The sequence below is a fragment of the Berghia stephanieae genome, chromosome 6, assembly GCF_034508935.2.
Source record: "Berghia stephanieae isolate SIO BIC M18660-M18661 chromosome 6, UCSD_Bste_1.3, whole genome shotgun sequence".
NCBI classification, from domain to species: Eukaryota; Metazoa; Mollusca; class Gastropoda; order Nudibranchia; family Aeolidiidae; genus Berghia; species Berghia stephanieae.
In genome coordinates, this window is record NC_088365.1 from 49,781,766 (window position 1) to 49,807,917 (window position 26,152).

The window sequence follows — 26,152 nt, forward strand, 5'->3', positions numbered from 1 at the left end:
GAAGCGAAGACCATACCGCGGACCCCCCCCCTCCTGACTTCTGTCTCCAACTCCCAAGAGTCTGATGTGGTCATAAGTACCACAGGTCTGTAAAATATTTCATGGAACATGGAAATCATCATTCTGTATCAGTTGACCCAAGGACAAAAAAATATAATCACACTGACTGATGTCTAAAATACTGGCGAGAAAAAAAAATATTAATAAAGTAATTTGAAAAAAAAATATGCCTAATTAATGTCTTCTTAAAAATTGCGAACCGTAGAATATACCTGAAAGTCGTGTTCCCGGAGTGCGTCTTGTGAGAAACGTTTGAGGAAAGCGGCGCAAACATACAAGTGGAAGTCTGCAAAGCCGTTGACCTCTGACTGGTAGGTGTCCCAAAGTCGAATGGTGCAGCGTAGAGGGATCTCTCGCATTAACAAGTTGTTCATCCAGCGAAAGGAAAACTGGAGGAACTCAACACCCTGAGTTTCTAGATGATTGTACAGAGGACCTGATAAACAAAAAAAAAAAAAATGATTAGAGCTTTCAATAATATGGCTAAAAAAAATGACCATAAAACCTTTTAATAATTCTAGAGATTAGCTTAATTTCAAAAGAAATGGCTAAATTATAATTAAAAAAAATAAAAATAAATAAATAAAAAGACAAATACTAATACTTCGTTCTCTTTCATGTTTGAATGTCTAGTTGGGAAAGGAATATCACTATCTTCCTCAGCTCTATTCGGAGCACACACAGCTTAGTCTGCAGAGGAGGTGTGGTACCAGGCCTTCTTCTCCTTCACCACAATCACACATGCCTGTTCCTCCTATTTTGAAAGTCTTGTGCAGGTGGTTTTTCAAATGACTGGGTCGTGATCTTCGTCTAAAGAATTGGGACCTGGTCTGCCCTATAAAAAATTCGATTGGGTCACTTTTATTGAAGCTCGGGTGCGTCTTGTTCAGTTGGCATTTGCTTCGGCCTTGATGAAATCCATTTGATGACGAAAATTCAACAATTAAAAATAATTATTTGTAAACGATGTAACGATCACTTTTTTGGCCCTACAGCTGTAACCTCATTATAAGCAAAATAACCGCATTAATATAATGAGGAGCTCAATTAAATATCCCTACACAAACATTGCAAAAAAAAAATAATGACTAACTGCCCATTCCAGGAAGATTTGGAAAAGGAATATGTCTGTATAAAACAGTTAGTATTGAAATAAGAACAAACCAAAAGTGAGTCAAGTATTTAAAAATGATAATGAGATATTCAACTTTGTTCACTTTTACAGGCAAAAGACAGAATCTCAAGGCCGAAAGGCGCAGATAGCCCGAACAGGTGTAACTAAAGCTGTCATCGATTTAAGAAATTTAACAAAAGAGACCATCCTCCCTCTCCCCCCCCTCCCCCACATTTTTCAAACCCAAATTCTGAAATATCAAATCGTGGTCTATACAATCCACATTATATTCCAAGCATGAGCCAAACAGTAAAAAGAGATCATTTTCTAAAAATACAACAATTTTCATTTTGAAATCAATAACCATCCAGAGTCTCTACTACAGCCATCATATCATATATTCATCACAATATTTTTTAATGGACCAGAACATACTGTCAATTCTCTTTGTGAGCTCCCTGAGAGCGTTGACCTTCATTTGAATGCCTGGCTGGGCAAATGTGTAGTTGTCTTGTATCCCATCCAATAGTTTGGACATACACCAGAAACTGTCAGCCTCTATCAGGTCGCGGGTGGCCTTGGGGAGCTCTGTCAGGTCACAGTTTTCGATCTCAATATCTGAAATAAAACAAAAAACACATACAAATACAATTCTAAAAATATCATTTTCTGATATGTATAACCCTATCAGCCCCCCCCCCTATTCCCCTAAAATTGCGTAAACCCTTTTAGTCAAAAAACGAATTAATGGCTTTGATTACTACCCACAATCAGAGAAAATACAGCTATACAGAATTTTTAAAAACCTATCAACGATATAATGGTCCGGTGAACATGAACAATTTCACCACATCAAAAAATCCACTTGACTGATTTTGGAAAACCAGTCTTCATATGATTTCTGCCTTTACAGAAATGAAGCATGTCATTTTAAAAATGCTTACGAATAGATGTAGTGTAGTTTAGCAGCATTGTCACATATTCATTTGTGAGCACCCCCCACCCTCTCACATAAATTCACCAATTTCAATCTTGTCCGAATGGCTCTGAAGTACTACAAAGAATGCAAACACCAGTAACCCCTACCAGCTGCCCCGCAGTTATCGAGTTCGAAACCCAAACTTCTAACTACTAACAATCACACTACTCGGACTGCCCTTACCGTTTTCTATATACTCTGACAAGTAAACCACAAAAAAAGGGGTGACCAGATCGTTGATGCCTTGGACGTATCCACTGGCAGGGTGGCGAATAGCCCAGATGTACAGAATTCTTTCAAAGATCTGTCAGAGGAAGAAGAATACAAATCATTCTTAACATTCGAGGGTCTTATTATCAACATCGGAAAAAAAATAAAATCAGCCTGTCTCGAACCTCAGACCTCCCGATACTGATATGCTACCATGAATGTCTGACCATTTCTTTCACCATTTTCCTGGCATTATTTCATACACACTATTTTTCAGATCTTTATCTTACACTAATTTGTCAGTTATGCTAGGGTGATGATGAAGCTAAAATTTTATTTCCTAGCCAAAATATGAAAGTTTGGTTGAATTTATGTCTTGCTGAAGACAATATAGACATAGTTTCTTAAAGTGAGAAAATCTAGAATCTAAAATTTTTCAGTTATGCTGGGGTGATATTAAAGCTAAAAAATGTATTTCCCTGCCAAAATATGAAAGTTTGGTTAAATTTATGTTTTCTTGAAGACAATATAGACAGTTTTTTTTAAGTGACAAAATCCAAAATTTGTTGGGTTATGCTTGGGTGATGTTGGAGCTAAAAATATACTTCCTCGCCAGACTAGAAAAGAGATTAACGATTGGTTGTTCCTTTCGACTTTTTTTTTTTAAAATCATGATTTAAAGACTATTTATACAAGATGAAACCAGCACTGTCTAGTACTAACGCCTTTTTTTTTTTTTTTCCCTCTTCAAATCATGATTTAAAGAATTTTTTTTTTTTTATCAGAAGAGACCAATGATTGTCATGTCCTCGCATCTTTAAAAAATAAAATTATGAAAGAAAGAATATCTTTATCAGAAGATCTCATTAACAGGAGAAGACGCCAATAGTTGGGGCATGTCTTGTTGCAGACCTGATGAAACATTGACAAGGAAGGCTCTGCAATGGACACCCCAAGAAAAGAGGAAACGAGACTGCCCCAAGGAGACTTGGGAGATGTACCGCGGAGAAGGACCTAAAGCAGAGAGGTCTGTCCCTCGAGATGGCCCTAAGAATAGCTGCTGACAGGACCAGGTGGAGATCCCTTGCATCGCCTCAAGTGCCAGCAGGCCCGGAGAGGATTGAGTGAGTGAGTTTATCAAAAGAAAATAGCACTTGTCTCGTCCTAACATCTTTAAAAAAAAAAAAGAAAGAAAAGAATGATTTGAAGACTATTTTTACCAGAAGAGACCAACACTTGTCTTGAGTCCTGACAACTTTTTCTTTAAAAAAAAAATGATTTAAAGAATATTTTTATTTGGTGTCTAGTCCTAACATTTTTGATTAAAACTAAATCATGATTAAAAGAATAGTTTATTAGAAGAGACCGACACATGCCCAATCCTAACATATTTGATAAAAAATGATTTAAAAAATATCTTATTAGAAAAAACAAACAAATTTTCTAGTCCTAATATCTCTTTCAAGAAGAGAAAAAAATGATTTAAAGAATACTTTTATCATAAGAGTCCAACACTTGCCTAATCCTAACATCTGTGATAAAAAAAAAAATCATGATTTAAAGAAACTTTATCTGGGAAATGACCAATACATGTCTAATCCTAACGTCTTTAAAAAAAAAAAAAAATTAAAAAAAAATTAAGTCATGATTTAAAGAATATTTATATCAGAAGAGAGAAGAGACAAACACTTGTCTAGTATGAACACCTTTACAAAAACAAAAGTAACCCCCCCCCCCAAAAAAACAAAAACAAAACAAAAACAAACTTAATCTTTAATGATTACATTTCATATAAAGAAGATGATGCACGGAGAGCAGGATATGAGAGATGTTCAAAATTGCTTGGATGCAAAGGGACACACATACATGTTACCACGGAAACTGAACAAGGCATTACTTTAGACTCTTGGTTCTTACTCTTCTTCTTCATATAATCCAAACACTAAGAGAGATTTTATTTTTTCTTTCTTCCTCTGCTTCATTCAAGGTCTCATTGGGTCCCAGCTTATTATTGCGGCTGTGTGGTCTAGTAGTATGACACAAGCATTTGGATCAGAAGGCCCTGGGTTCAGGTCCCGAGCTATGCATAGTTGAGACCTTGGAAGAGGCTCTTTATTCACATTCTCTCACCATACTCGGGTGTAAAATGAGTACTGGTCGTTAACAGCATTGTTTTTGTCCGAAAAATATTGTAATATCGACTAACAGTCGTCATGTCTCGTCTTACATGTTAAGTATTGCTGTTGGCTGAGGACCCTTGTAAAGCGTCTTGATATATTAGTGGCTGTTGTGCTATATAAAAGCTCAATGTCAAAAGACATTTTTTGTATCCATTGTTATAGTGGATCCAATTGTAACAACCTTCCCCCTCCACACCCCATTAAAAAAAAAAAAAAATTGATTTAAATATACCTTTCTTATTACCAGTGATGATAAAAGCAAGTTGTCAAAAAAGGAGTAAAATGTATCAGTCCATCGGACAAACTCAAGCCGAAATGCAAAAATTACATATGCAATATGATAGTTACGTAACATTATATAATAAACTTCTTTTGTAAATATCTAATGAATTGTCCTTTCCCGAAAATAATTTTAAAGGCTCACAATATTAATCAAACTGCTATTTACATCAAGAGATGATAAGTTTTTGGCCCAAAGGCTATGTTACTGCAGCCTAGTGGTTATGCAGTTCATAAATGAGACTTATGAATATCTGACAACTTGCATAGTGTATCTAAACAAAGGAAAAATAGTAAATTACAAATAATTTGACAATTGCTTTTCGAGTCGATCATCACACTTGATTATTTTAATATTCTACCTATCTTTCTACGACAAGATGACTTCTAGAAACATAACATGAAGATAGAAAAGTGGTTGAGGGAGAGATAGATAGAGATAGATAGACAAATAGATAGAGAGAGAGAGAGAGAGAGAGAGAGAGAGAGAGAGAGAGAGAGAGAGAGAGAGAGAGAGAGAGAGAGAGAGAGAGAGAGAGTGTTATGAATTGATTTTCTATTATTATTTTCCAATCCCTACCCAACATATATTCCTCCAAGGACACCACTGGCCTTGTGCTACTTTTGACATTTGGTGACACCCTGTCTAGGCTGATGTCATAAAAATGCGAGTGTCACAAAAATTTATGCAACTGAGCATCGGCGTCAAAATTTGATACAAGACATGATGCCGGTTTTTTTTTCCATCCATCTACAGTGGAGCGTGAGGGTTCTTCATAGAAAAATGTTTTACACTGCAAACTCGACGGAACATTTTAAAGAAAACCCAAAAATCCCGGAATTCCGCGGAAGATTTTCATCACTGTATCATTCTCTTTTAGATGACAATGAAAACAGCGGTTATTTATCTCTTTAAAACCCAAACTTCAGTTATCATTTATCATATGTACTAATAGTAAAACTTCTTATTGCCCACAAAGAATTTATATCCTACCTTTTTTCCAATCAAATTATACCTAATTGGACACCTATAAGAACCATAACAAACAAAACTTTCAAAATCTGCTCATTTTCTTCTTTACTTCATGTTTAGTTGGGTAAGTAAATTATATATATATATATATATATCTCGGGTCATTGATAACAGAGCTCCAAATATGTACTTTAAAAAAAATGATCAAATAAAATTCCATACTTTTCATTATACAATGCAAAAAGTGAAAAAGTAGGACAATTTTAAACTGTTGTCTTTTAGCCCCCGTTTTACTGCTTAATTCAACAATCCCATTTTACTTTTAGAGCAACTGAGATAATAAACTATCATTCATACTCTAGCAAACTTCTGCACTGTGGGAAACTGCACCTGTTTATTCCACCACACATCAAGGCTCTCAAAGCCAGAAGATTTGATTGAGGGAAACGTCATTATTTTTAAACGGAGGAAATGCCTCGAAAATTGCGGCTCTCTGTGGATCCTAGGAAGATCATAAGCACTCTTTATATTTGACTGTGAGTTTTGTGATATAAAAAACATTCCAAGAGGATTTCTTACGTAATATTGGGAACCTGTGAAGTACGACAACAATGGAAGGTAATACTGAATAAAACAAAGCAGCCATTTCATGGTTTGAGATTTCATAGGGGTATTAATAAGTAAACTATTTTTTACTACCAACTGTTGATAATCAAAATAACAACATGTTTCAACCATATAAAAATTGTTCAACCATATATATAAATTGGGGAAGCTGTCAACTTCATAACCGAAGAAGCATTATTTTATCAAAAGCTCATTTGCATATGAATAAAAAATAAATCATGCATGCCATTCAACATGTAATAAATAATATGTTAATGGATGAGTACTGTCGAATAAAGCTGTTACTTTTATATTGTGTTATTATACCAAAAACAATATCAAAATATGGTTTTTGCTATCAGGTTAAGAAAAAAAAAAAAAAAAAAAGAGAGAGATGTGAGTATTTAGCTATGAGCATGGCATGTTAAAACATGTTTAAACGTGTTATTTAATTTTTTTTTAAAGTCTGAAGGAGGTATATAAATGACAGGATACGAAAATGCAATCTCATATTTACATGCGTGTCCACACAAATGACAAAAGTCAAATACAAACCATCCCAAAGATTGTACAAAATGCACCAAATGAGGAGACCACAACCATAGACGTAGGAATCATTTTTTTTTTAAAACCAAGAAATGCCAGCCGGTCTAGAACCAAATGTTACAGGGAGTTAAACCAGACCAAATGTTACAGTGAATGACATAATCAGTCGGATGGTGAAAAGGTTTGAACTGAGATATTGCAAAGTTTAGTTAGAAGGTCATTTTTAATTTAAAAAATGAGTTCTTGTCATGATTGATTAAATCAACCCTTTTTGTACATCTTCGGGAAATGTCAAAGCTCCTAAATATTTCCATACATCTGACCATAACTTCATGAAAAATCACCTGATTTACTTCAAATAAGATTAATATACTCTGGGGAGCATATTCTTTTTTCAGAAAATGCAAAATTTTTTTTCTAAAAATGCAAATCCAAAATTTTCGCCTTCCTACTGATTATGTCATGCACGGACACCAATATGACGATGCAATGGGATTCTGAATGCGTGACACGATTATTGCTGTGATCAATCCGCTTTTCCATTGGTTTTTAGTATATAGTTCAGTTTTTAACAATAAGTCCAGTCATAACTTAATAGAAGCTAGGTTGGAGCTTGGGAGTACTGGGAAGTCAGTGAAAATGGTGTATAGATAAAGCAGTCAATTATCATTTCTCTATAATGTCATAGGGGTAGGTCACGGTCTGGGTCATTATCACGACTATAGAAAGAATGCATTTGACAAATGGTTCTCTTCTCTGGTTTTTCAAATCACAAGATTCAGAGATAAATCTATACAATAAAGACTACCCACATTGCAAATTGCGTATTATTTTTTTTTCTTTATTCACCTATTTATTTCAAGAATTGGCAAAAACTTGCCAGCATAACTGGAAGAAGAAAATATTTCAAACAAATTGCCAAAATGCAGATAAAATAGGGGTGCCTCCATTTGTTGTTGAAGTGATTGTTCTTGTCTAGACGGAAATGGGCATCAAAAGCATTCATTCTATAGGATTCTCGTGCCACGGCTCTTTGTCAGGATAAAAACCAGACAGTTTGACAGGAGGATGAGGGTGGAGGTACTTACTTCTTGGACTGGCTTCTCTTGAAACAAGTGTGCTAATGAGGTCATGCGGGGAATATCTTTAAGGATCTGCAGAAACAGATTTACGTTGAATGCTAAATATACCTATTACACTTAAAAAAATAAAAGAAATAAAGGAACAATTGATTAAATCGCATTCTTGAACTGAAATGGTGACCATCATTGCCGTCAATGTCTGAATTAACATTGTGCTGAAAAAGAGGCTGGGCTTTAAAAAAAAAAAAGGTGGAGGAATGAGGCTGGGAGGACAAAAAAGAGAGTTTTAAAAAGACCATAACCAAAATATTTCCAGAGGAAAATTATGAACTCTTCAAACAAATAAAGAAAAAAGGAAAATAAAGAAAAGAAAAAAGAAAAAGAAAGAACAGAAAATTGAAATGAGAAAAATAGAAAAGATACTAATAGGAGTTTGGAGAGATTTGACATTCTGAATTAGTGTTCAGCTCAATGAATAGAAAATTTGTGTAGTGACAACCATCTGCTTCTGTTTCAAATACTAGCATTGGACTTTTAAAAAATAAGACATGTAAGTAAATTTTATTTTTGTTTCTTAAAACACAGAAGCACAATACATGGGGGGATGAAACCAATCCCTCCCGAAACACGCGTCCAACATTCGAAGTTGTGTGACTTACATAACAGCAGCAACACGATCACCATGCAAAAGATCAATAAGCGTTTTTAGAAAATAAAAATGAACTGAATACACTGCCATATTAACAAACATATAACCATGAATTTGCAAAACACTTTGAACATCAAATTTCCACAACAGCCACTATGAACATAGTTTTCCTTGCCTAATCATGGCTGATAAAATCCATCAAAATGTTCTACACAAAGGAAGATTGGATCCATATCTCCCCCCACCCCCCCCTTCCCTTATAATAATACTACATTCCACCCCAAATGTCAAGACAGAGGTATTAATTTTGGAACTATATATAGCTGAAATCTGACCTAGCCCAAAACATGAGACTTTTCCATGATTTACAGTACTAAGTCTTGAAGGTCATATCACACAACTTCCTTCCAACTGAACAGAACTTGACTATTATTATTAAACAAAAATGAATATAACAGCTTTAAAAATGAACAAAATACCAAACATGGAACATTTTGGGCTCAAAGCCCTTCTTCAGCAATCAACAAAAAACCCCAACTAAATTAAAGCATAACTACATTATTAAAAAACCCAGATAGACGGCAGAGTGCCTTTAGTATTTTGTTAATTTTAAAAGCTGTTATATTCCTCTTTAGAGTCCACAGACTCTAGCAGCTTTTGTATCACTCTTAATATTATTAATCATTAAAAGCTGTTCCACGAGAAGCAGGAAGAAAAAAAAAAAAAAGAATTGACCAAAAGATTTAGACATGGACAATTTAAAAGGCATGATGTTCCATATCCAAATCCAAGTTTTCAGACAAAGGTAGAGTCCCTGTCCAAACAATAACAGAGAAAAGAAAACCCCATTATAACAGTGCAAATATTAAAAAAAAATTCTTTAGCATGAAGCTTGCTCTGGACAGTAAATCAAATTGAAGATGAACAACGGACGTGATGATGAAATTCATTTCATTTACCCCTTACTGAACATAAAATATGCCAGACCAAAGGATGAGAGTAATGGCAAGAATATGTGGAAACTTATAAATTTTAATGAGATGTCACGAGACATCAGAGGAAGCATTTGAGCCGACTACTAAGCTATCCAGAATTCCTATATTAGTTGTGCGTTGTTTTGCCTTATTTGTTTATCACAGTCATCATTCACCTTCATTCGATTAACATTATGACAACCATAGGTAAACAAATCAAGTTGACACCTACTACCATGCAGTGAGAACACATAACAGCGGACGTAGAGACGTAGCATTTCCAAAAGGTTTGCGAGGAGAAATGGACTAGAGGAGATGGGGAGGGGAAGGGGAGAGGAGGTGGGGTTTGGAACAGAGGGCCATAAACAAATTGATGTAGTTGATGTTGTAGCTGTACTCACTTCCTGTACAACCAACTGTTGGAATATGGGGATTAAGGGGTTCATTCGAGGGATGTCGATGTGGATCTGAAATAAGCAAATGGCAAATTATTCTTGTCCTCTGGTCTAGGTACCACCGGTCTATCATATCCGTTATTTTAGCAAATCGTTTTAAGTGGATGTTTGAAAAGGAAGGGGAAGAGGAGTGTGAATCAAAATGAAACCAATTTGAATATACAAACAGAGCCTTTTGAAAATCAGCAGTTTCATAATTTCTTGACAAAAATTCTATATTGAAACATGTACTTTTCAAATATTTAATTTCCAAAGAATAAAATTCCAGAACTTTTGAATGTTACTCTTTCCTTGATCACGCTAAATGCTGATCCATTTGATGAAAATAATTACAACCAAACAAAACAAAAAAAATCACACACACACACAGAGAAAAAATTATTGAATCTATATGGGACTCATCCATGTGGTCACTATAATTTAACTCTCTTAGGAATTAGCACAAATCTGCATTATGCTAGGAAGACCATAACATTTCATGACTAACTACAAGTGATTTCAAATATGTATGCAAAATGCCTTTCCCATAGGCATTCCTTTAAAGTATCCAATTCATTTAAGTCCCTGAACCTAGTCTAAGTAATGTTGTGAGTCAAAGCCCATACTTCTAAACAAAAAATGAGACACCTCAATCGTTATATAGACATTCCCTCAATAGCAACATGATGGCCAGGTCCCAATGTTTTCCCTATATACTGTTAGTAATGAAGAACTCTCTATAATGACATACATTTTAGCAAAAATAAACCAACCCCTGAATAGCGACATTGAAATTCTTAATTCGATGAAACTTGTGACTGTTCTACCAATGAAACTTGTCCTCTCCAATGAAAAAGCTTGATTATCGGCCAATGATATCCTATACTTGTACGACACGTACTCAATGAAAAACGCTTACTCTTTGACCACTATACCATACATGACACGTAGCCAATTAAAAACGCTTACTCTTTGACCAATATCCCATACATGACACGTCGCCAATTAAAAACGCTTACTCTTTGACCAATATCCCATACATGACACGTCGCCAATTAAAAACGCTTACTCTTTGACCAATATCCCATACATGACACGTCGCCAATTAAAAACGCTTACTCTTTGACCAATATCCCATACATGACACGTAGCCAATTAAAAACGCTTACTCTTTGACCAATATCCCATACATGACACGTAGCCAATTAAAAACGCTTACTCTTTGACCAATATCCCATACATGACACGTCGCCAATTAAAAACGCTTACTCTTTGACCAATATCCCATACATGACACGTAGCCAATTAAAAACGCTTACTCTTTGACCAATATCCCATACACGACACGTACCCAATGAAAAACGCTTACTCTTTGACCAATATACCATACACGACACGTACCCAATGAAAAACGCTTACTCTTTGACCAATATACCATACATGACACGCAGCCAATTAAAAACGCTTACTCTTTGACCAATATCCCATACATGACACGCAGCCAACGAGAACGCTTGCTTTTTTTTGTGTGTGAGATAGTCTCCTCCAGACAAAGACAGAAGGTGATCGATGAATTATTGTTTTTTTCACACACAATGGAGACTTTCATGTGTAAACATTTATTAAAAATAAAAAAAATAAAAAAAATCAAAACCAATGCAAAAAATTATTTTTAATGTGGCTGTGAATACAATGTATACATGCCGGCCTCAAACCTGGATAAACTACGGAGCGAAAATGGAATTTTAAGCCTCTCCCCCCCCCCCCCCCCCCTGATTTTTTTTTTTGAAAACCCCCCAGTTCTTAACAAATCCTGTTTTGCTTATGCTTATGGTAGTTCTGCCTTCAATTCTAGAGCATATTGTGCATTACAATGACTTACTTCTTTCAAAAACTCTCTTAAATATTGAGAAAATCTTTCATTGCTGTCAAAAAAAAAACAAAACAAAATAAACAAAAATGCAAATGAATTGGATCAGAGCTATTTAGACAATGGATACGTCACCATCTATGCATGAACAAAACTACTTAATTAAGTTAAACCTTTACTCACAGGATTTAATTTTAATCTAATATGGCAATTTGGTTTTATTTTTTAATTAAATCTAAATACATCAGGGTTGTCAATTCAGGAGGTAAAAATTTACTGAACTATTACACAAACACATTGACCAAACCCTTTCTGAAGGTGAATGAATGAATGAATTTATAAAGCGCCTAGATCCACAATGTGCTCAGAGGCGCTTTACAATAGGCAAATAAAACAAAACAATAAATTAATAATTTAAGCATAAAATCTATCATATTTGAATAGCATCAATCAATTTGTAACTTCATTACCACGCACTGTGCTACGAGATGAAAATTTAGGATATCTAAAACATGTAGGCCTGATAGAAATGATTTTCTAAAGAGATGTGTTTTAAGTTTCTGTTCATTCATCCATTCATTCATTCAAGTGGAACAAGTAAAAAATACAAAATGCACTTTATTCCCCGTATATCCCGTTTATCGGGTGATTGGAAAATATACTGAGGGATTATAACATACTGAATTTCGTAAATATGCGGAAAATTGGCAACCTTGATATATACACAGACTTGCCAACCATCCTCAACCATTTGAAAAGATTTATCATATTTTTTCCAAATAGCATTTTCTCACATTTACCCCCGCCCCCCACCTCCCCAAATCATATTTTCAACATGTGCAGCTATATAAAATTTCAACTTTAACATTCATTGAATTTATGGAGACTCATCACGCTAGTAAAGGGGAGGAAAATTCTGCAATTCCAATGATAATCATCTGTCTCGCTACTCAGATTCTCATCTAGGAGGAGACGACATTTAATGACCTTCAACTATTCCACTTTTATCATTTTCCCCCCTTTTGTTACAAACTCTTGACTATTTGCAAAATTTTCCATATTTAATCATCATTCCCATATTATCATATTTTGGACTTCATAGCATATTAAAATATGAGAAAGCATACTGGATGACAAGCCTGTATACATAATGAAACTCGTGTGATAATTTCAATGAAATTGGGGATAACTTAACAAGGATGCCAAAGACGCTTGAAACAAAAAAATATCTCTTACCCCTCCCCTTTCCTGAACCCCCCCCCCCCCCCCGGGTAATGCATAGATTTGGCATCCCTGTATTAAATTATCAACTCAATTAAGGTGGCACTTGCAGTGCAAATTCAATAGCTTGCTCAATAAACATAAACAAAACCAACCTGTCTAAAAGTCTCCTCATGTAAATCTTGATATCTAGTGTCGTAGTACTGATCAATGTAACTAAAATACTCCTTCCTCTTTCTCTCCAGCGTCTCCTGCCTTCTGTCAGCAGACGTGGGCAGGTAACCCTAGAAATAGAACCAAATATTATATATAAATATAAAATAAAAAATTAACTCCCTAAACTATTCTTTTATTACAAGTTACAATTCTTTGTCTTATCTCCTTAAGGGATTCTTAAAAGAAAGAAAAACAAAAAACGATTGATCTGCTTTTATGTCAAGACGTAATATTTTCATTGTGACCAATTAATAATTAAAATATATGTAATAAGCCATATCTATTTCAGGAGTATTGAGATGAATACCCTCCATCACGATTTCCTCGAACTCATTCGAATGTCAAGAATTTATTCCTTATTATTCTTTGTTATCATTTCATCTCTTCCTTGAACTAATGTTTTACCTCGAACATGGTTTCTTCAAACTAATTGCACCCAGCCAACCTCAATTATTTAAATCAAGTCAAGGATGTTTTAATGCGCCTGGCGATTTCGACCACTGATGCTTCACTGTGACATTGACAATTATGTATGTGTTTATTGTATGTATCTATCCACACTGAAGGTAAGACTACCACTCACACACTCAATCGCTGTTTCGCATAACTGACACCTCTCTACTTATTCTTATTACGAGGGCTCTTTCATAATTAACCGAAAAATGCCTGTAAAATCTGCATTTTTTATGCTATCAACAAAATTCTTGCACGTGTTCATACCTTGACTCGTCCTTCATTTCTCTACGTAACAGCCAAGTCTGTCGACACACGGCTTATACCATGCTCACCATATACACTCTGAAGTTCTTTATGAATTTCGGTAGGATTCAGACTTTTGGCGTTCAAAAAACGTATGACAGCTCTGATTTCCACCTTTGACCAAGTTTCAAGGTGGGCCGCCATCTTTAAAATCGTCTAGAAATTCATTGTGCAAAATGATGCACATCATAATTTCTGGGAATATCCGTAAGGAAATAAGGAATATCATGTCGTTTACAGAATTAAAAAATCTCCACTGGTTGCTGAGCAATGGGCATTTTTCGGTTATTTCTGAAAGAGCCCTCGTACTTCGCTCTTTGATCTAAATTTCAATAACACTGCACACGATTTGCAAATGGTTGGCTATGATGGTAACTAAATGTTGAGATACAGTATCCCAACCCTTCCACACACACACACACCAATAGCTTGTAACATGTCATGTATAAAGTTATCTCCCTAAACATATAAATAAAGTAATTAAACAATAAATTCCTTTTTTTCTTTTCATCCTCAAGCAGAACTTTATCTTAGGGTCTATTCCAAGGGAAGACTGGAACAACCCAGTTGTCAGATACAGCATAGAGCCGCAAATTGAAATACTGGGAGAAGTGGCTTGCTTAAGGCGACACCATAGAACGTGATGGAAATTCAAACTTAGGTATATTTCGGGTGTATTGCCAAATCAATACTGCTTGACCACACTCCCCCCCCCCCCTCCCCAATTCAATTCCCCATCAAGTCGTTATGGCAACAAGGCACGGTTTTCTCGAACTAGTTTCCCCTAACGTTTTTGCATGTCCTGAAGAGTTCGAAGAAACCGTGCTGGAGTGTATCACAATAAATATTTACTTACAGATAAAATTTTCCAAGCTGTCGGTCGCACAGCCTTGGGAATTCCAGACCAGCACAATTTTCGTAATTCACCTACATGGGACAGGGGGTGAAGAAAATAAAATTATGAAACATATCTTGTGTTGAGATTATTATGAGGCAAAAACAATATCTTTGAGCACTTTGATGGGTAAATATAAGACTAACTAAACAGGGACACCAACTTAAAATTTGGCTCATAGGAATTGGTTGTTGTAGTAGTGGTAATGATGGTTGTTGTAGTAGTGGTAGTAATAATAATGTGGTGGTGGTTGTATTAGTAGTGGTAGTGATGATATTGTGGTGGTGGCTGTAGTTGTAATGGTAGTGAAGATGCGGTGTTGGTGGTTGTAGTAATAGTGGTAGTGATGATGATGTCGTAGTTGACGATGTGGTGGTTGTAGTAGTGATAATGAGGTGGTAGAGGTAGTTGTGGGAGGGGTGTGTGGGTTATCCTTGGAACAATACGCTCTTTAAAAACCCAGCAAAACTGTGTGCACGTATCATTAGGTCTGATAACCAAACGCAATCATGGATTTGATTTAACCTTGTTGTAATGGACAATATCATCGATTGGTTTGAGAATATTGCCATTGCAACAATGAGCCTATAAAAAAAACAAAAAAACTCTCCTTAAATTGAGCTTTTATTTAGGGCAGTATCCACTAAAAGTGCTCAAAGCGCTTTACAAGGAGTCCCTAGCCAACAAACACTTAACATGTAGAACGAGACATGACGCCTGTTAGGCTTATTGCATTTTATCTTTCAGACAGAGAAAACGCTGTTATTATTATTATTTGATATAGTGGCAATATCCACAAATACTGCTCAGAGATGCTTTACAAATAGTTTTTTTTTTAGTATCACACATGATCATTCATTCGACTACAAAATCACTACAACAGTCACACACATCTTGTTCGAAATTCACATGGAATCACGATAAGCAGAATGAAAAAGATCGGTTTTTAGATGCCGTTTGAAGACTGGTAGACTTTCACATTGTCAGGTTTTAGGTGGTAAAGAATTCCATTCGATTGGAGCCGAAAATGAAAAACCACGCTCAGCAAACTTTATTCTTGGGACATTTTTCTCCATTAGCGAAGTACTGCCAGATCGCAGAGATCAAATTTGTTTATATTCCCTGACCAGGCATTCAAGGTATTCAGGTGATGTATGGTGGAGGCAATTGTAAGCAAAACATGCCATTTTGTATTTTATTCTTTTCTCTATTGGAAGCCAGTGTAGTGACTTAAGGGCCGGTGTTATATTATATGGTCCCAAGGCTTTGTCCTTGTAACTATACGAGCAGCTTTGTTGTGAGTCGCTCTTTTGTTTCTTCTATATTTTTTTAATGAAATGGGAGTGTATAGCTGGGTATCATTGGCGTAGAGATGATGGCTGAGACAGAAGGTTAGCGGTTAGGTACTCATTTTACACCTGAGTACGGTGAGAGAATGTGAGTAAAGTCTTTTCCAAGGACTCAACTATGCGCCGAGCGTGGCTCGAACCCAGGACCTTCCGATCCGAAAGCGAGTGTCATTCCACAAGACCACATACCCGCACTAAAATTGGATTAGGATTATTTGACCTGTAAATAAGTAAACGTTGCTGCAAACAGATTGAAATAATATATTGAATCGTATCCAAAACGAAAAGTGAATGACAACAACATTCCCTAAGAACATATGTGTATATGGAAAAGGAGGAAAGAATAAAAACAATTAAAAAAAAAAAAAAGAAACTTTGGTATTTTTGTGTATTTTGTAACAACACTTTGTGGACAGACTGTCTTCTTCTTCCTTTACTTGCAGTCCATCTTTGATGACTTGTCGCAAGTTTTACATCTGCAATATTCAGCATGACATAGTATTCTTATAAAATGATCCAAATCATGTGCTTCAACTGTGTCTTCAATGAGGTTATTCCAAAGTTGAATTGTTGACGGCATAAAGGGTTGCATTTGACTTTGTAATTTCAAGCTTGGTGTTAGGTATCGTTGGTCGCGACCACTTCTCCAAATGTTGGTCTTGGTTGAAGTTCATTAGTTTCGACTCTACCAGTCCTTTGCACATCTTAAAAAACATTGTTACTTTAGCTCTTTTTCTTCTTTCCTTGAAGTCTTGTCCAACCCAAGTTCTTAACAATGCCATTTACTCTTATGGTTGTTCTGTAATCACCAGTGACCATGCAAGCAACATTTCAATTTTTCTTTTATTTCTCTCTTCCTCTCCTCCTGTTGTATAATTATATGCTTTACACATGTGACATTACCTTACTTAACTTCATACTAAACACAACTGGCAGGAATTCAATTCTCTGAAACAAGAACAAGAAAAAATATGGAGTGTTTTCACTGTTTTTTCCGATGTGTTCCAAAAATTAAGATCACTGAAGAATATGATACAAAACTTTCAACGAAATAAAAGTAAATGCTAAAAAGAGAAGGAAAATAAATATCATATCACTTTTTTTCATTATCCCAACAGCCAAAGACTCGACTTACCCATGTCAAGAGAAGGTTCCGAAAACATGGTTTTGAATTTGTCGATGCGAGCAGCCTCTCTATCAGGCACGTTGTCCGTCACAAAACGTATGGATGTTGTCTTAGGGGGCTGGTACGTGGAGTTGTTGAGTCGGACTCCTAGCCCTGGACCCCCGGGTAATGGGTGAGGGTGGTGGGGTGGGGTGGTGGGGATATGATTGTTTATGGATAGGGGAGGGGATGAGCTAATGCCTGTGGTGAAAAAAAGTTTTTAAAAAAACAAAAAATCTTTATCAAACTACCACAATCACTGTACAAAAACGACTCATTGATATTAATTTGACAATAAAAAATTCAAACCATTTCAGTAGTAAATCCAAATCTGCCAACTTAAAATTTCAAAATAATTCTTAGTTGTCACAAGGGGAAAAAAACTGAAGCTTCTATAACCAACAATTTAAATGAACAATTTGCCCTTAAAAGAACTAACTAAATTTTCAAAATTATGAAAACATGTGATCTTGTTACGAAAATTGTGTTTTAAAAGACCTCTTAAAAAAGTAAACATGCTTGTGTTTTTCTGCAATTGGTGTCACAAGATGTGCAGATCTACAAATTTTATGTAGCAGTGTGCGTGCAGGTCGGTAAATTTTTGCAAAGCTATAAATTTTCACATACACTGAGTGTGTAATGTGTTCAGCGCTGGAAGGCTGCTTTTCACAGAGCTCTTAAAATTACTTCATTTTACGGCTGTTTTAAGTGTTATTTCTATACAGGACGAATTTTATTTCATATTCAGAGGATTTCTTATGACTTTGTGCTGCTTTTGACGAAAATTCGTGGATTTTAAACAATTAATTTAGCAATACTTTAAAGTTTTATAAAATTTTTGCAAGGATTTTATCACCTATTAAGACCCTTGTTGTTTACGTTTTACGATTTTAAGGAAAAAACAGTGAGCTATTTTAATCGTATTACAACGGTCGACGATGAACACCGAGAATGACAGCACCTAATTATTCACCTCAACACCTTTGTACAATACGACACACATTTAATAATACACCGAATTTAGAAATAGTGAACCTTTTGAGATCTATTAAATTATTCAAGGCATACAGAAAAATAACAAAAAGAGGAAATAAAGGTGGAAGGAAACAAAAACAAAAACAAATAGAAGCCAAAGAAAACATCAAAAACAACTCAGTCAAATTAAAATGCAATAATTTAAATTCTACTAATAACAATCTAAAAATTCTAACAGTGAACTGTCGCAGCATTGTACACAAAAAAGCTGAATTCTGTGCACTCATTGACAAACATGAACCAGACATTGTTTGTGGACAAGAATCGTGGCTAAATCACAATATTAAGTCATGTGAAATCTTCCCCAAAGAATACGAGGTATTCCGAAATGACAGAAAACTACCTAGAGAAGAGGCAGAAGATGAAGGAAGTGAAAATGAAGACGATGAGACCAGGCGACCAGGAGGTGGAGTATTCATACTCGTTGATAGAAAGCTCACAGGCTGTGAGCAAACAAAGTTCAAAACTGACTGTGAGATAATTTGGGTAAGCGTTAAAATCCAAGGCCATAAAAACATCCTTGTTGGATCGTTCTACATGCCCCATCGAAACGAAACTGACATCGTAGAACTGCAAAAATCGCTTGAAATAATCAACTCAGAAAAAACTCCAAACCAAATGATTCTAACAGGAGACTTTAACTGTCCTGATATAAACTGGGACGGTTCAAAAACGTTATCTATCTGCCCACAACGTGCAATACAACAAAGCCTCATCAACATTACAGCAGGAGCGCACCTCACACAAATTCACGAAGAATGCACACGCGGTGACAATAATTTAGATCTTGTTTTCGCATCCAATCCATCACTGATCCATTCAACAACATCACAACCAGGAATATCAGATCATGCCTGCGTTGTTGCTGAAACCACACTAAACCCCAATTATATGAACCAACCCCCCAAAACACAATACCTGATCAAAAAAGCCAACTGGGCCGTACTACGAAAATGAATCGAGGGACTGTCATCAGAGATCACAGAACAGCATAAAAACAGTATGGGTGTAAATGAAATGTGGAGCCATTTTCAGTCCTGCCTACTCAGTGCAATCAAGGAGTCAATTCCCCAAAAAGTACATAAAAATACAAGAACGCCGCCGTGGATGAACAGGAAAAAACGAGCACTACTAAGACGCAAAGCAAAAGCATTCAACGGGCTAAACTGAGCGGAACCTGGGATACATACAAATCGTTGCAGCGTCAAAGTAGGCGTGAAATAAGGCAAGCAGAATGGACGCACATTAACAATGTCATAGAAAAAGGATTGAAACAAACAATACCAAGCCATTTTGGAACTACATAAAAAGCAAGAAAAACGATTCCATTGGTGTAGCCCCATTGAAAGAAAATGAAACCCTGTACATTAAGGGGAAGGATAAAGCAACGATCCTCTTGGATCAATTTAAATCTGTCTTTACCCCTCATGATCCACACGATACAACCACCCCACCGACATCACATAGGTGTGACCAATCTCTTACTAATATCAACATAAACATCTCAGGAGTTGAAAAGTTGCTGTAAAACGTCGATCCATCTAAGGCGTCAGGTCCAGATAATATCCCCAACACAGTACTAAAAGGAGTGTGCTGAGAGTTTGGCCCCCTCATTATGCATAATTTTCCAAAAATCGGTCGACACCGGGATGCTCCCTAATGACTGGCTGAAGGCAAACATCGCACCTGTATTAAAAAAAGGCAACAAAAATAAAGCAGAGAACTACCGTCCAATCTCACTGACGTCTGTAATATCCAAACTATTAGAACATATAATCTGTAAGAACATGATGAACCACTTTGAGAACAATGACATCCTAACTGACCTGAACCACGGGTTTCGCAAAGGATACTCATGTGAAAGCCAACTCCTAATAACTGTAAACGACCTGTTGAGACTCCAGAATGCCAACACTCAGGCAGACATCGGCATCCTCGACTTTTCCAAAGCATTTGATACTGTGCCCCACCAAAAACTCCTGCAGAAACTAGAAAATTACGGAATTCGTGGCTCTTTACACACATGGCTTTGTAATTTCCTCACAAAACGTACCATGAAAGTAGTCCTAGACGGCACGTCATCGGATGAATGTCCAGTCATATCAGGAGTACCACAGGGAACGGTGCTAGGACCCATACTATTTCTTTGTTTCATCAATGACCTACCTCTACGAGTAAAATCTCAGATTAGGTTATTCGCTGATGACTGTCTAGTATACCGACCAATAAAATCTGCAAATGATCAAAAATTGCTACAAGAAGACTTGAATAGTCTCGAACAGTGGGCTCATGATTGGGGAATGAAATTTAACGCAAACAAATGCTACATCCCCAGCACAGCTAAAAAGTACAATGAGACCTACAAGTTAAACAACACCGTCCTGAAACAAGTTAACAATCACCCATACCTTGACATCACCTTCTCAAAGGACTTGAAATGGGGGAAACACATTAACAAAATAACCCAAAAGGCAAGCTGCACCCTCGCGTTTCTCCGCCGAAATCTTAGCCACGCCCCAACGTCATGCAAACAAAACGCCTACCTCGCACTTGTGAGATCACAATTGGAATACGGAGCAGTTGCCTGGGACCCCTACCTGAAAGAGGATATTCAAAAACTTGAGCGAGTCCAGAGACAAGGCGCCCGGTTCATAACTGGGAACTATAAGAGCAGAACCCCAGGATGCATGACAAAAATGTTAGAAGAAAGAAATCTCATCAGCCTCCAACAAAGAAGAAAAGAGACCCGTTGTCATTCATGTTCAAGATAATAACAGATCAAATACCATCAATAAAGGCAGACTCCTTTTTCACGCCACGACCAAACAAAAGAAAAATCCGAGCACTCACTTTCGCCAACCACATAACCGAAAACCCCATTGACAGATACGCCACAAACAATTCGAACTGCTTCAAAATCCCACAGACAAGAACACAAAACTACAGAAATTCTTTCTTCATTAGAACATACTCGGAGTGGAATGGGCTGGATGAACTGGTCATCATGGCACCACATCTAAACGATTTCAAGGCCCGACTGACATGGGCCCGCGCCCAATGAGGACGCCGCTGAAATACAACCAGACCATTGGTTTCTTCAGCGCCAACCATACAGATACAGATACACTCACTTATATTTTGGGTGGACTGCTGCCTATCTGTAGCTGCCTTTTTACTGTGGTTGTCTAACACCACCCTGGCCGATGAGTGCACATCCTGCAGGGAGATCTTGACCTTTGACATTTGTAGCAGGTCATCATCTCCATCATCCCATGCGTCTGATGTTTTGTTCTCAAAGTCATGGAAAGGATCTCGGTTGTTGGATCTTTTGCTGATCTTCTCCTCTCTCTTAGTATTCCAGCCTGGTCTGTTGATAAAATGAATTAATGGAATGAATAGATGATTAAATAAATAAATATATTCGTTGAAAAAAAATCAACTGAACAATTACCTATAAACTCCATTTTTATTGCATTGCCCTTCGCCTTCAAGTAGATACAATACATGGGTGCAAGCAACTGGACCTCAAAAAACCTGCAAGTCTACTTATGACCAGACATATAATCTGAAAAAGCCTGCAAGATTCACGGATTTACCTCGTCATTTGAAGTCTTGTTCTCAGCATCTAGTCTTCATAATAGTAGTCATAATAGTAGTCCACAATTGTTGTATGTTTAATCCAAAGGTTGTAATGCAGTAATTTGTTAAGTTTCTTGTCACAAGTTGCATAATTTTAAAATATACAAAAATAAACTAAAAAATTAAAAAAGTGTCCTATCACAGTCTCAGGGGATAACATTGGGTTATGTTTGTTTTGGTTTTTTAGTGAAGAAGTCCATGATAGGTGTCTGGTGCTTCCTTTTCATGGAATGTCTTGGAACAGATATGGTGGGATCACAAAAAAATTTAAAAAAAAAAAAATCAATCAAATCCAAATCGCAAAATGCCAGCGACGTTTTTTTTTCGGTAATCCAATCGGCCGGCAGGCCGGCTATAGCTGGCACTCTTGCACCCATGACAATATTATTGATAATCAAACTGGGACTTTCCAATCAATCTTAACTACTAAAAGAGAGGTAGAAAGAGAGAGAAAGAGAGAGAGAGAGAGAGAGAGAGAGAGAGAGAGAGAGAGAGAGAGAGAGAGAGAGAGAGAGGAAAGAGACAGACACTTACGGAACGTCTGACAGTGGTGGGGGATGTTGGGCTCCATAGACTGGCTTGATACTTGTAAAGATAGGTGAAGGAAAAATAGACAATTGGTCAATGTTCTTTTTAAACACATAATTAGCAGGCATCTAGGAATTGCATTAACTCACCAGCAATATTAATATTATAATATTATATTAAGTCTTTTACTATAGCTATAACTCATTTTAACAGTGCTGTATTATTTCGAGGTTCCAACAACTTCAGTGGAACGTATCCCAGACCCATAAACTTCACTATCAAATTCTAAAAATGATATCAGATGTCATAAAAATAGTTTCAAAATTTATTTAATCTTAGGCTTTCGCCAATAATTCATACAATTTGATGACAACATATAGGAAAGTGAGAAAAAAAGAAGGTAAATGGAACCAAAGAGTAAAATGATACCATTAATAACCACAAAAATACAACAATTGTAATATCACCAATACTTACAATAATAATAATAATAATAATAGTAAAGTGCGTGGCAGACATGGTGAGATACTTATGATGAGGTTGAGGAGTTGAGTGCAGTGGTGCTGGTAGTGATGATGATGTGGTGGAGGTTATATTGGTGGTGGGAATGATGATGGTGATGATGTGGTGGTGAAAGTGGTAATGATGTGGTGCAGGAGGTTAGTATTGGTGGTAGTGATGATGATGATGATATAGTTGAGGACTTTTAGTCAAAGAGGTGGTGATGATAATGATGATGATGATGATGGTGATGATGTAGTAATGACTGTAACAGTGGTGGTTGTCATGATGATGATACTGCGGTGGGTGGGGGTTGCAGTTGTGGTCGTAGTGATTATGATGATCTGAAGGAGGAGGTTGAAGCAGTGGTGATAGTGATGATGTTGAAGTGGTTGAGGAGGTTGTAGTAGAGGAGGGGATGATTATGAAATGTTGATGGTTGTAGTATTGGTGGCAGTGATGATGATGATGATGACGATGATGATGATGATATGTAGCGGTGGTATTGATGATGATGCGATTTGTGATGATTGTGGTAGTGAAGATGATGATGTGGTGGTAGTGGTGAGGTAGACGGAACAAATTCCTGACCAATCCATACCCATGTACCCAAATGAGTGAATTCCTGACCCTTTTCCTGATCTGGAGAGAAAATAATCAAAATCCCAACCTTTCCCCCGACTTCTTGGCATTATGGGAACTCCCCCGTGTCTACTGTAACAGTAACATGTATTGTAATATATTGGAGTATTTGGATTTGTGCGAATGTAGTTGTTCGGCTGTGTGTAATTATTTTAGGGGTCTTTCTAGAGGTATGCATTTTGTGTGGTGCATGTTTCGCATGTGAGTGTGAATGTTGACTGCGTGTACGTATAAGTATTAGCACTTTTTGTTACTTAGAAACATCGTTAGACGAATTTATCATGTTAGGTTAATAACTGAAATAACTCCGTCCTAGATGGTCGTATTATGTATTTGTTTTAAATTTACCATATAATTGATAATTAATAAATTGAATTAACGAAGTCTGACCCAGAGTCGTTACATCTACACATGCATATAGGACTGAGTCCAAATAGCCATGGGAGACTATTCAGAATTGCCATTTTGAATATAAGCTAAGCTGATTGCCGTTCGGATTCCGTTTACATAGGCCTATATGGTCACCTTTTTTTTTGCTTAACTTATCTCATGTTTGGTACACTGTTGGTAGCACTAGCACACACTCAGTATTGGAGTTTAGATAGTGAGTCTGCTGAACAATAACCAGTCAGTCACAGCCCATAAAGTAGGGAGTTTAACAGAAATTCTAAATGTAATTCGCATACTTGAAACCCCTTCTCTCCCAATGTGTGGGGGTGTCAAAATTTATAACTAATAGAACTTCTTACCATCATAATCATTAATTAAGGCTAAAGCCTTTAGAATATAGATACAAATGAAAACACACATATCTAAACATATGGGAAAGAAACTTGATGACTTGATGGCAAAATAAAATAAAATATTTTTAAAATATCGATATTATTAATATCATATTTCACAAAGAGAAGAAATATACGAGCTTTCAAAACAAATACAACTAAAAAATGCCCTAAATAAAGTTGGAAAGTATGTATTCAAAATAAAAACATAGTAAATAATAGAAAATATCATTGACTAAATATATAATAATACATAACTAAACTTAGAATATCGATATGAATATGGATATCGTCGGGCAGCCACTATGATAAGATAATGTAAACATGGCATTTCGGTGCAGAGTTAAAAAGTGTCTGCGCATAGATATAGAGCCCTAAAATTTGGCATGAATAAAAATTAGATGTTATTCTAAAAACAAGCGTTTTTATTTTAAAAACATGCGCTATAATTAAAAAAAATAAATGCATTTGAAAATTGCCAAATGTTAACTTCATACTTAGAGATACTTAGAGATGATTTCCAGCACAGGTTCTCAATGATCCTGTTCGCTGGACTCAGGTGTCATCTTTGTTTCTTCCTGTTGCAGATTACCGTGAAGACAGAATGTGATGCTAGCCTTGTAATCATAGAAGATTTCTTGGTTTTTCCAATAGCTATCCAGTCTGTTCTTGAATGAGTTAAGTGAATCAGCACTGACAATTTCTCTGGTAGACTGTTCCACACTTGAACCACTCTAACACCGAAACTATGCTTGCGCACATCTAGTCTGGCCCTTTGTGTGAAAAGTTTCTTAGAAGTGCCCCTTGTTCCTGTCCCCAGGGAGTGCTCGGGCCAGAGTTTAAGTAGATTACCAGCCTTTTGGTCATATTTACCATTTTACATTTTGTACACTTCAATCATGTCACCTCTTATTCTTCTATAACTTAGTGTTGGTAGTTTCAGTTTTCTTAATCTCTCTTCGTTTGTCATCCCTTTCATACTCGGGAGCTGCTTGGTAGCTCTTCTTTGGACGCCTTCTATAAGCTCGATGTGTTTACTTTTGAATGGTGCCCAGACTGAGCTGGCATATTCCAAGTGTGTTCGCCCTAGTGCTTTGTACAGTGGAATGAAAGTATCTTCATTTAGGTATTGAAATATTCGGCGAATTGTTGCAAACATTGCAGTTGCCTTTTTCACTTTCTCGTTGATGTGCTTTTCAAAGCTTAGATCATTATCGATGATAACTCCAATATCTTTTTCTTCATCTTCATATTAACTTCTGGAATTTTTGTTAACTGGCACCATTTAAAAGGAAATTGAAAGACGAAAATAATGATACCAAAATATCTGCGATATTCCTCTTTATAACAAAGTTATGCATTTTTAATTGAACCCCAACAAAACGCGACGGGCAATTTCCAGTCACAATACAACTTTCCTATATGGGCGAGTTGGGTCACAATTTGACAGCCACTGCTGCTGCT

The 26,152-nt window shown here is 36.4% G+C and overlaps 2 protein-coding genes across 6 annotated transcripts in view; both read right to left on the minus strand.

The window, feature by feature from the left end:
- Positions 1–26,152, minus strand: part of LOC144975196 (actin-related protein 8-like) — a 407,315-nt gene that overhangs the window by 374,401 nt on the left and 6,762 nt on the right. The gene's annotated exons all lie outside the window — the stretch shown is intronic.
- LOC144975199 (TBC1 domain family member 22B-like) overlaps positions 1–26,152 on the minus strand; it is a 42,167-nt gene that overhangs the window by 6,448 nt on the left and 9,567 nt on the right. Inside the window, exons 2-10 of one of the 3 annotated variants that reach the window (XM_078919032.1) lie at positions 22,770–22,820; positions 21,728–21,963; positions 17,532–17,762; positions 15,009–15,079; positions 13,333–13,461; positions 8,036–8,101; positions 2,337–2,457; positions 1,610–1,792; positions 273–496 (exon numbers count right to left, since the gene is read on the minus strand). In XM_078919032.1, coding sequence (XP_078775158.1) covers positions 273–496; positions 1,610–1,792; positions 2,337–2,457; positions 8,036–8,101; positions 13,333–13,461; positions 15,009–15,079; positions 17,532–17,762; positions 21,728–21,963; positions 22,770–22,820 — 1,312 coding nt within the window. Of the gene's footprint in view, positions 1–272; positions 497–1,609; positions 1,793–2,336; positions 2,458–8,035; positions 8,102–10,053; positions 10,120–13,332; positions 13,462–15,008; positions 15,080–17,531; positions 17,763–21,727; positions 21,964–22,769; positions 22,821–26,152 lie in introns of all 3 variants that reach the window. The other 2 variants (XM_078919034.1, XM_078919035.1) reach the window with 2 other exon arrangements.